This window comes from Arvicola amphibius, chromosome 2 (genome assembly GCF_903992535.2).
Source record: "Arvicola amphibius chromosome 2, mArvAmp1.2, whole genome shotgun sequence".
Classification (NCBI taxonomy): domain Eukaryota; kingdom Metazoa; phylum Chordata; class Mammalia; order Rodentia; family Cricetidae; genus Arvicola; species Arvicola amphibius.
The window spans coordinates 32,216,723-32,231,248 of NC_052048.2; the positions used below are offsets into that span (position 1 = coordinate 32,216,723).

Sequence of the window (14,526 nt, forward strand, 5' to 3'; positions counted from 1 at the left end):
AACAAGCTGGGGGGAGGGGTACAGATCCCACTGGCCCCTGGGAATTGGGGACTCCAGGTTGCGGGTCTTGGTGGATGGATATCCTTTCTTGGGCTCTCCCTGCTGAGTGGGGAGCCTCGTTTTTCTTTCATGAATTAATTAAAAAACAAAGAAAAGAACACTGAGGGAGTCTGCATGACCCTCATTCCAACGGGGAGGGGGGCTGCTCCTGGTGGGGGCTGTGGCGGGGGTGGCTGGGGGACAGGAGACTCCTACAGTCAGCCACAGTCTCTGGCCAGGCTTAGGCTGGGGCCACCTGGCTGGTCTCCGTCTTGGAGGCAGTAGCAGAGGCATCTTCATCACCGAATGGAACCTTGCCACAGCAGAGGGTAGTGAGCATGCAGTTCCGGAACTGGAAGGCAGAGGATGCCAGTCAGGACAAGGCCCCACCGCCCAGCCCAGTCTCAGCCCCACCACCCACAGAATGTCCCCTCACTAAGTCTGGCTCCTTAGCAGAGCTTGCTAAGTGTGTGTTCCCCCAGCGCCAGAGATGCCAGGAACCGAGCACAAGGGTTTTCATCAAATGGTATTTCAGGGGGTCCTGTGAATGCCTCGGACCTTTTTGTGAATGATCTCTTGTAATTGAAGAATTTAGGACTTTGGCTCTTCCCATAAATAGGAAAACAGAAGCCCAGAGAGGGAGACTGGACTCTCCCCAAAGTCACACAGCCTGGACGTGGCAGAGCTAGGACATATTGAACCCAGAGTCTCAGTCCGGAGACCACATCCTTTTATGCAGAGAGGACGTGGCTTTTTAACAGTGGCTGTTCCTACTCCTCCCAGATCTAGCATTTTAGCAACCCTCCCTCAGCTTTACAAAACGTGAGACCATTCCATTCCCGGCCTTGGAACTACTTGTCATTTTTCTGGTTGTTTTTTTGAGAAGACTCTCATGTAGCCCAGGTTGGTCCCCAGATCACCAAAGAAGCTTTGAACTTCTGCTCCCTACCTGCTTCAGCCTCCTGAATACTGGGCTTATAGAGGCGCACAACCACATCACCATGTAGCCCAGGCTGACCTGAGCTCAAGATCCCCCTGCCTCAGTGTTAAGATTATGAGCGTGTGCCGCTGCACATGTGTGCCTGGCTTCTAGCTGACTCATGAGGCCGACTTCCAGATGATCTGTCAGATGTATTTCACAGGAGCAGGTGTCGGGTCACCTGGTCACCTGGTCACCTGGAGGGCTTACTTCCAGGCTACCCAGAGACTGGGAGGTTGCCAGCAGTCTGGGTGGAACTTCTGTCTCTTGCCCTATCCTTGCCCCCTCCCCTTATTTCCCTCACTCCCCACCCCAGGCACCTGTTTGTTCATCATGATGTAGATGACTGGGTTGTAGATGGAGGAGCTCTTGGCAAAGAAAAGCTGGCACGGTCATAAAGATGGGACCAAAGTCGGAGCCTTGGTGGGTAAAGATGTAGACGGCCACACTAGCATAGGGAAGCCAGCAGATCAGGAAGAAGATGACCATGAGGATGACCATGCGGGTGACTTCTTTCTCTGCCTTCTGGTGGGTGCGTGACTCCTGCTGCTGGGCAGCCGCCTGCAGGGGTACAGACCCGTGTCCAGCCCCGTGGGGTCACACAGACCTCGACACCCCAGCTCTGGCCAACCCAGCATGAGCCTGGGGACACTCGTACCTCCTTGACGGTTGAAGGACCAGCTGCCCCATAGCAGAAGAAGATGATGAGCAGAGGAATGGTGAAGTGGACCACGAACATATAGAGGACGAAGGACTCGTTGTTGACATCGGGCTTGAGTGTATAGTAGTCAAACCCCACATGAGCACTGCATGCCCTCGGGGATGTACCTGAGGAACTCGAGGCGACAGGGACAATCTCAGCTGAGCCTAAGTCCATGGATGCTGGAGCATCGTAAGGCCTTGGGAAGCATGGTGTCATTACCTGCTGGCCCCATCGCCAGGTAGACTTATCTGTCTCTCTCCTTAGGGCAATTCTCAAGCTTCCTGACACTTTACCCACACAGCTCTTTTCCACCAGCCTGATGCCCTTCGGTGGTTTAAATGAGTCGGCAGAGGATGCCGGGGAGGAGGGCTGAGGCCTGTCCTGTAAACGCAGCAGTTTGGAGATGAGGGTCTCCTAGCAATGGCAATGCGTTCTGCACTAGGATAGGCTTGCTGCCCTCTATGGGAGTTAGTGCAGCTTCTAGAAACAAGGCTGTTGTGATGATGTCTGAGGAAACCCCAGGGTGTCCACTGAGTGTATCTGTAGAAACTTGCCAAGCCCAGAGGAGAAAGATGAGGACTGAGACCAGCCTGGGATGATGAGCTCTGAATCAGCAAGGGCCACTAGGTGGGTTCTCGAAGGGCAGGGCAGAGATGTGAGGAGAGAAGGAAGATTTTCTGAGGCTTCCAGGTACCTAATAACCTGTCCAGGTGTCCAAGCCACTGTTCCTACCCTCTCTTGTCTTACCTACATTTGGAGATGGTGGCCTGGAGGCTGGATGGGACTCAGTTCCTGGGATAGCTATAATGCACCATGCATGTGGGAAAGTTCAGCTTACCCATGGGGCTGAGGTCCAAGGTCACAGAGAACTGCCCCCATGGCCAGGAGAACTCAATTCAAAGAGGATTTGTAGTTTGGCTTTGACTTAACTGAGGATTAGGGACTCGGTCAAGGTGAAGGGTTGGGGTTGTCAGGGTTTCCCTTGCCATGGGGCTCAGCGACTGGAATCAGATTCACTGCCCCTCCCTTCTCCCCCTGCTCCAGGACTATGACCTGGGAAAGTCACCAGGTTGGGGGGGGGGCTTGGGAGGCAAAGACCATGTTATATAATGCCTGGAACCAACCCCCAGGCTCTGTGTTTTGAATGGAAACCCCACAAAGGTCTTGCCAGACCCCAATGCTCAGTGCCATTACCTGGACCAGCCGAAGGAGCGGGGAGGCCAGCAGCACAGGCCAACGCCATGACCCAGGTGAAGGCCACACCCATAATGGCATGATTCTCCCCAAAGCGGAACGTTGCTCATGGGCTTGCAGACCACTACGTAACGCTCAATAGCCAGGACCTACCAGGGACCAACAGGGCGATTTTCACCTGCAAGGCAGTTGGTAGCTATCAGTCCTCAGCTACCAGACCAGAGAGAGCAAAACAATCCCAGAAAGCACAGGGCAGCATGTTTGAGACTTGAGCCTGACCCTAGGGATGCAGTGAGTTTGGACAGGCTGGGAGGAAGGAGGGGATGAAGAACCCATTGTGGCAGCGATTGAGCAAAGACACCAAAGACCCAAGAGCCTTTCTGTTTGGTTCAGAGCTTTCGGTCACGAGACGACACTGCCTCAGAATGGCTGGAAGTTGCAGCTTTTGGGCCACACACTGGGTAGTGCTCGGCAGGGGAAGCACAGGGACAAGGAGAAAGTTCCAGACTCCAGCCAACATGTTACCCCATGGAAACTCAGTATGGAGAAGGGCCACCAAAGTAAACCAGCCCCGGGACACTTCTGAGCGTAACTAGGAGTGCTACAAACAAGAATTTCTGGATGACAGCTGTGGACTTGGGTCTGAACCACACAGAGACAAGTTCACTAGCATGGTACCCCAGTCCCCCCCAGTTTCTGTCCCAGAGACTGGGGAGGAACTGTGATCATAGAAGGCTAGCAAAGATGCCCAACAGTGCCAGCAAGGTTCAGCAACCTGGACATGGAGGAGATGAGCACAGCCATACTTGGGACCCATTGCCCTGGCCTTGCTTAGACTTTGTCAGACCCACGTATTACATCCTCTTACAGATCCATTGGCGACATCGCTGGTCTCAGTAGGAGACCCCAACTATGGTTACGGCCCTGTCACATTTCTAAATGAGGTTTTCGCCTGCTCCTTGCCTCGGTTTCCTCAGATAAAAAAGGCTCCATTGTTCCCGTGGTAGCCCTCGTGATTTTCAAGTCAAGTGAGAGAGATGTTTGGAAACACCCGTTATGGCAAGGCAGTCCATGCCTGTGATCTCAGCTTGAAGAAGCTGAGGTAGAAGGATCCTCAGCTACACAGTTTAAGGCCGGGCTGGACTATGTGAGACTGTGCCCCTCCCCCAAATATAGAAAGAAAAAGAAAATAAACAAAACGAGGGAAGTAGAAAAAGACAAGATCTCCTGAGTAAATTGGGAGCATGGGGACCTTGGGAGAGGGGAGGGGAAAAGCAGGGAGGGGAGCAGAAAAAAAATAGAGAGCTCAATAAAAATCAATAAAAAAATAGTAAGTGGCAAAAAAGAGAAAGAAATGGATCCTCTGAGATTCCCAGTGTATGGAGCATGCACTCATGACGGAGGCCAACAGGGCTGAGAAGGCAGACAGACAGACGCCCAGCACACCGACCCAGTTGTCACCTGGACCAGAGGCAGTTGGGAGGACCTGGACCTGTGTGCCTCATCTTGGTGCTCAGTCTGAGTCTGGCCCAGCTCAGCTGCCTCAGAGAATATCCTCACACACCATAACTCCCCAGTGAGCCCTTGACCTCTCTGAATCCACGTTTCTTGCATTACTCATGAGATAGATGAGCGTTCAATGCTTGCTCTAAATAAACAGCCTAGTTCAGCATCATCGTGTTGTCGTAAGGGCTTTGGATGAGACCAATTGAAGAGGAGTGAGTGGAGAGAGACCCATTAGGCTGCTGCTCCCAAGCTGCAGACCCTCCCCAGGCCCTTTCATGCCCCCTTGGCCCCCATACTACACCCCAATCCCTCTGCTCATACCGCCCAGTGTGGCGAAGAAGCCCTCGAGGTTACATCCTGTGGGCCCAAAGATGAAGTAGCCATGCAGTGAGGTGTAGAGCGTGGTGGTGAATCCTCCCAAGACCATGAAGAGGTCAGCCACAGCCAAGTTGAGCAGGATGTAGTTGAGCGGTGTACGCAGCTTCTTGTGCTGTACGGTGACGTAGAGCGTGAGGAAGTTGATGGGGAAACCCAGCACGATGAGCAGGAACATGTACGCTGCCAGCATGGAGAACTGCCAGGGTTCCGCCAGGTAGTACTGTGGATACTCAAAGGGGCTGCGCACCACGCCTGTGACGTTCGAGAAGGGCACATAGAAATTGGGGCCCTCTGTGCCGTTCATGGTTGCGGCCCTCGAAGCTGCCCCACAGGCTGCTCGTCAATTGAGACTGAGGCTGCCTGCCTGGCTCAGCCACCTACAGCTCCCACAGCGCAACTCCAAGCATCAACCCCCCCAAGACCCTTATAAAGTGACCTTCTCTCCCTAAGCCAGGGGCTGATTCAGCATCTGGGAGATATCATACTAAGAATACTAATCTCACTGCTGCCACTGGGGCCTAATTGGCTTGCAGAGGGGTCAAGGTGACACCGAGTGGAGGCCCTGGAATAAAGGAAGGGTGTCTCATCCTCTCTTCCCCAGAGTCCCCTAGGAATTTTCTACCCATGTCAGTCTGGTGGCCTCAGGTTGTGACTGGGGTCTCAGGACCCTAAGTTCATTCCTCCATATTGCTCCAACTGACAGCGCCTCTCCATGAGCTCTCCTACCCCATCCCTTCCCAGTCCCCTGGCCCTGACATGAGCTCCCTTGGACAGATCTGAGTACAGTCAGCTCAATCCATTACCACCCATCCCACCCTGCCCCGCCCCAAGCCCAGCAGCTCGATAACTATTTGTTGCATTCAATTGGAATTTGCTCACTCACTTGTTCATTAAGCATTTATGAGCCAGCCACCTGGGACACAGAGACGGAGGCCATGGCCCTGCTAAAAGTGCTTCTGGCCTGAGCAAGACTCAGTCAGAGGAAGAAACACTTTCCAGTCCAGGGAGGGATGACCGTGGGCTATGGAGAAGGGGATGACATGCTCGGGTGGGGCAGGACAGAGGCCCCGCATGAAGAAGCAGGCTGCCAGGGTATTCAGGTGAGTGTGTGCGGCCTGGAACCCATGGTGAGGGCCTAAGAAGTTTTGCCTTATCTAGAAGGTAATGGACATACAGCTCAGTGAATCTCAGGGGCAGAGAGGATGGCCAGAGACCTGGGGCTTCGGGGCTTCAGAACCCTGTGCAGGCTGAAAGATGCTGGCCTGCTGGGGATGCCAATCTGAGGAACAGGCTGGTCCTGGACTAGCTGAGGTCTGAGGATGTGAGACCAGCATCTCTAATGTGTAGCTGAGGTGCCCAGAGGCCCCCATTGTAGGGTTGCTCTAGGACCACTGTCCAGCTGACATGGACCTGGAGCACCCACTGAGCCCCAGGCAAGGGATTTGCTTCGATTGTGGGGCCCACAGGAGACAAGAAGCCAGCACCCCATGAGGGAGATGGTGGTGAGTAGCAGTCACAAGGGGTCGACACGGAACAGAAGAAGAAGCTACACCACACAGAGTATGAAGACCTCCGAGAAGGTGAAGGTTAAGAGTGAATGATGGGAGAAAACACCATGCCACTTGCCACACAGGTACCCAGGTGGAGCTTGGAGAGGAGGCTGGCCAGGGAAGTGTTCACCACTGAGTCTCAGGGCCCTTCAGCTCTCTCTTGCTCAGTCTCTTCACACCTGGGATTCCTATATCCGCGTGCTCAAAAAAGCAACAACCCCCTTCCCAGCAGGTCCCAACTGAGAAAAGGAACACAGGGCTGGTACGTGCGTCAGGGGTTTGGAGTTGGCCTCTAGACATTTAAGGAGCTTGGCTTGGTGATTAAGACCAATATGAATAAGGTCAAGGTGGAGGTTTTGATTCTGATATGACCCTGGTGGGCACCCCCAGATCTACCCTGACCCCCACCCAGCTCAGCAGCACCTCAGAAGCCTTGGCAGCCAACTCATGCTGGGGCTGACTAGGAAGCTTCTCTACCATCTCACAGGGACTTTGCCCATCCCCTAGGCTCTAATGTGAACCTGCAGGGTGGGCTGGGCACACAACAAGAGCTTGGTAAACACCTGCGGACCCAGTGAGTGAGTGGGTGGGCAAGGGAAGCCCTGTTCTGCTCTAAGCTGGATTAACAGATGCTGCTTCACAGACTGAAAACTGTCAATGAGATGAGGGGACAGTGTGCTGGTTCAGGGAGACAAGTTCAGAGTGGGCTGAGACGGCCATTAGAAGTCACCCGCTCAGCCGGGCGGTGGTGGCGCACGCCTTTAATCCCAGCACTCAGGAGGCAGAGGCAGGTGGATCTCTGTGAGTTCGAGACCAGCCTGGTCTACAAGAGCTAGTTCCAGGACAGGCTCCAAAGCCACAGAGAAACCCTGTCTCGAAAAACCAAAAAAAAAAAAAAAAAAAAAAAAAAAGAAGTCACCCGCTCTGACTGACCTACTGCATCTTCACTTGCAGAGACTCAAGTCCAAAGTGGGTCACCGAGGTCACGTGATTGGCTAGCAACAGCCAGGGCTATAACCACACAGTCTGCAGAGTTCTGTGGGTTCCTTCGTAGGAGAGGCTATTCAAGCGGTCACCAGAGGAAAGGGCCTGCACTGAGTCACACGGACGCAGATGGAGCAGTGGTCACTCTAGAGGAGGCACGGATTCTAACCCGTGTCTCTGAGTCACCAGTATACCCTGGGAAATCTCACCTCCCCCCGACCCTGGGCCTCTGTTTGCTGGGTCTGGGAGACCTGGGGCACGACAACCACATCCAGACTGAGCCTGGCTTGCTGTCCCCACCAGCATGACTGATGTGCCCTGGCTCCTCTGCACCCACGTGATGTCCCAATCAGGCCTTGAGCCAGCGCGGGGATTCCTGAACGCCCGCTTCTGCAGGCTGATGGAACTCGTCACCTCAGTCCTTCTCTGCTCCTCCCTCCAGTCCCAAGGAGAGTCAACACCATCACACTCCGCAGCAGGGCCCATCCCCACTGCGTGTCCTGTCTACTATCTGCACTGTTCCTGAGACCAGTGGCTCCCAACCTGTGGGTCACAAACTCTTTGAGGGTCGCATATCAGATATTTGCACTATGATTCATAACAGTAGCAAAATTACAGTTATGAAGTAGCAACAACATAACTTTATGGTTGGGGTCACCACAACACGAGGAGCTGTATTAAAGGGTCGCAGCATTTGGAAGGTTGAGAACCACCGACCTAAACCATCTTGTCCTACTGAACCAAACTCACTAGCGTATCTGGAATGCAGGTCAGCTAAGCCTGTTTCTGGGCGTTCAGCTCTTGGCCCACAGTTTAAAGACACCCTGTCCCTGTAGGTCAGGACCCTCGGCAGAGGTAAGTATGCAGTCTGGCTCTGGTTTCTCGCCCTCTCAAGTGAGGGGTATTGGAAAGACCAGTGCAACACAGGAGTGTGAGTTACTGGGGCTGGGCTGTTACGAACTGTGAGGTACTTGGATGCCAGGGCCCTGGGAAGCGATCATGGAAGCTAGTTACAGCCATGTTTGGTGGCTCAGAAGTATGAGCAGTCACAGGGCACTGAATGGAGGATTAGGGGCTTAGCCACCAGTGCTAACAGCTCTTAAGCCTCAGAAGGAAAAAGTGCTGCTGGGTCAGCAGGCCCCTCCTTTTCCTCTCACCTGTGGCTTAGTCCTCTGGCTGCGTCACCACGGCCTTGCTGAGCATGTCAAGGGAACCTAGAAAGAGAGGTCTTCACTCCTTTCCGTCCTTACACTCCTGGTGTCTGCTTCAGCTATTGTGTTGAATGCCGCGCCGTCGCGGGGCTACAGACAGACGAACTAACAGGGAGAAGCAGCAATCTACTCCTAGCCCCACCTGCCCTGCTCAGCTCTGCCTTCACTGTGTAAACTGGAGCCAGTAAAGAGGCATAATGGAGGAATTCTGAGGCAGAGCCATGGTGTGTGTGTGTGGTTCTGGCGTTAGCAGCCTTTCAGATAGAATCTATAGAAATGTAAGTCCCACAGGAGCACAAGTGGCCAGGAGGGCCCCTGCAGACCTCAGAGGAGGTAGCCTCAGAGCCTGGGGCAGGCCCACAAGCCTGGGTGCTGGCTGACACTGAGGAGCTACTGTGGGTCACAGGGAAGGAGCAGTCCCAGGGTGGAGCCCTGTCTCAATGTAGGAGCCTTGCCTGGTGGAGACCTCAATGGACCAATCACCTTTGCCATTGCTACGTAACCCCAGGCCAGGGAAGAGGCTGTGAGGCAAGCCATGGGGGACTCTTAGCTTCAGCAGCCATGTAGGGGGAAAGGTCAGAGAATGGAGACCCACAGATACCCTGCTGTGGACGCGGCACACAGATCAGGACACAAGCCCTGACAGTCTTATCAAGTTGTGGGGCTCCAGACAGTCACCCCTCCCTGGTCTCACCCTCTTTCTGACAAAACCGTCACTTCCAGCTCCCTGTCCTAGCTTCCTTCAGTCAGGGGTCCCCCTGTGAGCTCCATTTATAGATGCTGGCTATCGCTGAAAACTCTGTATTCAAGCTGTGGAGTGTCCAGAGGAGGAAATGGAATCCAAGTAGGGAGAGAGCAGATCATGGCGCTCAGGGCAAAGGCTGCATATGGGATGGGTCCAACTTTTGGCTCGGCAGGTACGTTTGTTCAATCAGAGAGTGCCCTCTGGGCACTCAGTTCACTTTCTGTGTGCAGGACCACCTCTAGAGAATGCTCAGACCAGACACGATTGATGCATCAGCAAGAACAGGAGCTGTGGCCAGGCTCTGCCTCAGGGGCTTGGCTCCCAGCAGGACTGTCCTGAACTTCTGTGTTATGGGCTGAGAGGATGCATGCCGGCATCTCAGACAGCCCCCAGCACCACCCCCCCCCCCGCCTCCAGCCATAGACCATCTGATCTGTCACTGTGATTGACGCCCTGTTGGGTAGCTGCCACTGTTTCCTCCCTCACCCCACTTTTTTCTCAGCCATATGCAAATGATTTCAGTTCAAGGCACGCGCTAATGGAAATCCTAACACATTAATAAATGTTTAGTGCGAGAGCGAGCATGCATGATCATAGCAATTAGACACTCAACGGAGGAGTTGTGTTGGCACAACTGTCTGGCTCCCTCCTTCACTCCCTCCATCATCTCCACAGAGGCAGAGGGGGTTGGGAGGGCCTGGACCTTGCCTGGCTCCCTCTTGCATCTCCACAGAGGCAGAGGGGGTGGGGAGGGCCTGGACCTGGCCTAACCTCTGCTACCCACTCTACTCTCATCTCTTCATCCCAGCAAGTGGGCACGCTACCACCAGCCTCACAAGGGGGTCTTCAGTGTGCCTCCCAGCTGCTCAGTCTCCCTGCTCCCACTTGTAAAAAGATACTGCATATGTGGTAGTGGTGGGGGTGTTACTGCTTGTCCCTGGGGAGGTGGCAGGCAGGAGGACTTCCGAGATTACACCTCTAGGTGCCCACTCATGGCTGGAAGCCTGAGGACCCTATTACCTGCTGCTTTTCTCATGAGGGCCAGCATGGGGGGCTGCGGCTGCAGAGGTACCCGTGTGTGTGAGTTCTCCTTCCCACAACACCCTACGGATCCCAGCTGGAACCCCCATGCTTCATGCCTAGAAGGAAGGGAAGGAGCCACGAGGCTGAACACCCTGTGGAGACAGACCCCATGACTAGTCTCCAGAGCAGCTCCAAGGACAAGACTATTCTTTGGAGCCAGGTATCTTATTTTCTTGTCAAAATGGATCCTCGTTAAAACGAAATGAATAAACAACAACAAAACGGCCCTGGTCCTGCCCCCTGTCCCCTGCTGCCATTTGATTAGATTACGTTTTTAAGAGCACGCAAAAGCAATGTTCCTTTCAGATCAAATTAGAAAACAGGTGCACTTTTGCATAAGGAAATGAAGTGCAGACAATATGAGGATTTCTAAGACACAGACGCTGATGGAACGAGCAGCCCTTTTATTTGTCGTTATTGGGGCAATCTGTTGGCAAAGTGCGCACAGTAACGTCTGACAGATCTGTGGGCTCCAGCAGGCTGCCGTGAACACTTGAGCCCTTCTAAAAGTAACAGATTTTTTTTTTCTTAGAAAATATAGTATGTCCTCTTCTCCACTCTCCTGGTGCTATTACAAGGCACGGAATGTCATAAATAGGAAACCTGTGGTTACACAAGGCAAGGGCCCTCCCCAGCATACAAACTTCATCTGGGCAGGAGACATGTTCTGAAGGTTTAATTCTTTCTCCCGACAGTCTGAGGACAGCAAGGAGCATGGGGAGCAGGGTGGTCCTGAGGCCAGTCCATGCTCACGGGGCAGTATCGTCAATGCGTCTCCGGCAGTAGGGGCAGCAGGCATGCTGGAGAACCAGCAGCTCGTAGTCCTCTGAATGGAACATCTGAGGAAGACAGCCCATGACACAGGGGAGCAGGGACAGGTGCCCCGTAAGCCCTGAGCCTGGGGCCGGGATATGTTGCCAGCCACAGCAGAAACTGCAGTGTGCTGGCCTGAGGACTGGAGAGCCCTTTATCCTGAATGAAGTTCACAGGTACTTCATCCCTCATTCAGGGCGGGGCTGAGCCAGGAACCAGGTGAGGCCCGCTGCAGCCAGCTGGGCAGATATGTGAGAGAGGCAGGCCTGTGGCCAGCTCATGATACTCCCGCCACGCCTGCAGGAGAAACAGCCAGTGGGAAGCTGGGTACCTGAAAGCCAGGAGGGACACATGGTGATGGAGCATCAGGCAGCAGCGAGCGGAAGTACTGCCACTGCAGTGGCGGGGGCCAAGCGCTTGATGAGAACGTCCCTTCTGCTCATGGGAACGCAGCACTGAACCGGTTTCACCACCACAGGCACGAACTCAGAGCCACCTTGCTGTGAGGAAGATGTACATGGTGTTACAAACCTTGGCCTAATCCCAGGATCCTTGGTGGCCAAAGGGACATCACCACATTCTCAATTCCAGGCATCCCTGACAGAGACATTCTTCCCCACTCCAGCCCTGAAGCGGCCTCGGAACCACCCAGTCACCACAGGAAAACTGTCCAGCTCTCTTTCCCACCGCCACACTAACTGAGGGCCCCTGAGTGTCTGGGAAAAGTACTGATGGCTCTCCACCAGGCCTCTCAGCACCTTCCCACTCTTGAGGCGTCTCACCTCAAAGCTCAGCTTGGCTGTGAACGGGTCATCGTCTCCTATGGCATCCATGGTCTCATCCAGTCTCAGCGTCTGGGAGTCTGGAAGGTTCTGGTCAAGGATGGAGCTGGAGGCCCAGGGAAGCCCAGGCACCACCCTCCAGCCCACATTCACTTCCAGGGGCTCAGTCAGGTCTTCCCCCTCACAGCCTTGGGGAGAGGTACAGCGGCTGAGAGAGGCCTCCAGGTGGAAGATGGGGAGGAGGGCACAGGCCAGAGAGAGAAGGGGCCCCAGTGGCATCATCTGCTTCCCCTGTCCTCTAGTCACAGGATGGCTGCAGGGAGGGGCCATTCAAGTGCCCTGAGTGGGTGGAGACAGGCCCAGCTGCAGCTTGAGAAACTCATCCATGGAGTGAAGGGCAAAAACTCCCACAGAACCCAGTTCCACTGGCCTTCCCTCTGCCCGCTGGTGGTGGAGCTGGTACAAGGCACAGGCAGGAGAGCCATATGCAGGGATTGGTTAGGTGTGGCCAACAGTTCCAGTGGGTAGCACCAAGCTGTCCTGGGTCCTCAGCCACACTACTGGCAGCCATCTCTCTAACTACCTAAGGATGAATCACTTGGACAGTAGAACCAGAGAGCGAGAGGCCCTCCTGTTCACCCACCGAGAATGGGGGTGACACCCAGGAGCTTCAGCCTGAGTAGTGATTGCTACCACTGCATGAAAAAGCTACCCAAGTTGAAAGCTGGGGGTCCCTCAAGTACACACATCTTCTGCTTAGCTGTGGACCAGACACAGGATGGGTGCCTTCAGGAGCAGGGTAGGGGACCTCACAGGACGATGAAGGTGCCACTCTCCTTGTGCCCGCAGGCTCTGGCCAACTCTCTACCCCACCTCTGATGTCAGTTCTCACTACGTGGGGACCTCCCCCAGTCCTTTCTCGATCTATTCCTTCTATCCCTGCCTGTTGGCACAGCCCATGCTGAGACCCTGCCCCTGCCCAGCCCAGAGCACAGGATACTGTTGCTTGCAATCTCCTGCCATTTGCCCTCCCTCTTGTGTCTTGGGGCCTCCAGGTCGATGAGGGCAACAGCTTCTTCGTCAGGATTCCCTCTTCCAGGTAGAATTCCACCAGATGCAGCACCTCTGGGGGACAGGAAGGGACTGGAGGATGACCTCAGGGGAGCTTGGGACTGTCACTCACACCAGACAAGCGTTGTGAGCAGGTGGAATGGCCAGAGATGCCCCCTTCCCCATGGGAGAGGAGGACCAGGCCTCCAGTAACCCCTCCCCACAGCAGCTGCTTTGAAGGAGGGAGGCCAGGACAGCTCCGATTGGTCTCCCAGACTGAACAATGGACCCCAGCTTGGCATTATAATAAGAGTGGGGCTTTTGGTTGGGGACATGCTGGGTCCTGTCCTCTGTGGATCCTGACAGCATTCTGCATGTAAGGCATGGTGGCAGCTCCTTGTGCACAATGTCACATGCCTGTAAGCAATGGCGTGCCTCACCATAGGAAGAGGCGGAGAAGATAAATGGCTGGCGGCAGTTTGATGCACACGTTGCCCAGGTTGTTCAGCAGCGTGGTTGTTGGTGGAACAGCGGTAGCACAAGGGCACCAGTTCCTACAAAACAAGCTCATGTCTACCCAGACCGAACCAGAAGTACACACACGTCCACTTCCTCCCAGGACAAAGGACTGCATGCTGTGGGGAGGCTGGCCAAGGCTACAGACACAACTGAAGACCACACCTGAAGCCCACTAACCCAGACACCCTCTCCAAGCCAGACCTCATAAGACACTGTCTTCATGGGAGCAACTGCATCCACTGTCACTTCCTGCCACTCACCAGGCTCTAGGCACTGTCAGGCATGTTATTTATGCTTCACAGTGGCCTCCTACCACCTGTGGGGATGGGTCTATAAACACCCACCTGACAGGCAGCAAACTGAGGTACTGGAAGCCTGAGGCACAGCTTGGAAGGGGTAGACCTAGGATTAGATCCCAGGCCTATTGATCCAAGTCCCTGCTTGAGCTTAAATCAGGACTCTATAGATCTGGGATGTTGATGCTGCAGATTTGTTGGGATGGGGCCTGTGGAGCACAGGGACACCCAGGAAGAGGGTCAGCCCTGAACAAGGCTTGAGGGAAGAGACAGTCTCTAGGCATGGAGGGTCTGTGACAGCGCTCAGGGCAGGGTGGGCTGAAACACAGCAGGCTAAGCAGAGAGCAGGGGGCAGAGGACAGCTAAGCAGGAGGGGACAAGCCAGCACTCGGGTGGGGAGCCCCGAGAACACAGCAGCCATCTTTCAAACAGAACCGAGACCAGGCTCAAAGGCACACCCTCACCTCACTGTCGTGGAAAGGCTTGGAGCGGATGGTCAGGGTGCCCAGTTCAATGGACTTCTGGATCCTGGCGGGGATCTGCAGCCCCCGAAGCTTGTCATAGGCGTGCCGGGCCAGCTTGTAGGCACCCAGGGCCTTGCTCTGCTTGGCCAGTGTGAAGAGGGTATTCCTGACATCGGCAAGGTTAAGGACAGCAGAAGTGTGACCGGGAGCCAATACCACCCACCCTGGGC

At 54.6% G+C, this 14,526-nt stretch overlaps 2 protein-coding genes across 2 annotated transcripts in view; both read right to left on the bottom strand.

Annotated features, from left to right (window-relative positions):
- Positions 1–280: 280 nt before the first annotated feature.
- Positions 281–5,103, bottom strand: Rho (rhodopsin). Its single transcript, XM_038319950.1, is given in 9 exon segments — positions 281–391; positions 1,339–1,398; positions 1,400–1,579; positions 1,677–1,808; positions 1,810–1,846; positions 2,302–2,311; positions 2,922–3,015; positions 3,017–3,093; positions 4,743–5,103. Coding segments are annotated over 9 exon segments (1,062 nt in total).
- Positions 5,104–10,755: 5,652 nt separating this feature from the next.
- The window catches only part of Ift122 (intraflagellar transport 122), a 71,219-nt gene continuing 67,448 nt past the window's right edge, over positions 10,756–14,526 (bottom strand). The window contains 10 exon segments of the mRNA XM_038320275.1: positions 10,756–11,211; positions 11,517–11,597; positions 11,599–11,685; positions 11,968–12,047; positions 12,968–13,051; positions 13,054–13,092; positions 13,458–13,497; positions 13,499–13,531; positions 13,533–13,571; positions 14,297–14,462. Coding sequence (XP_038176203.1) covers positions 11,122–11,211; positions 11,517–11,597; positions 11,599–11,685; positions 11,968–12,047; positions 12,968–13,051; positions 13,054–13,092; positions 13,458–13,497; positions 13,499–13,531; positions 13,533–13,571; positions 14,297–14,462 — 739 coding nt within the window. The 3' untranslated portion in view covers positions 10,756–11,121.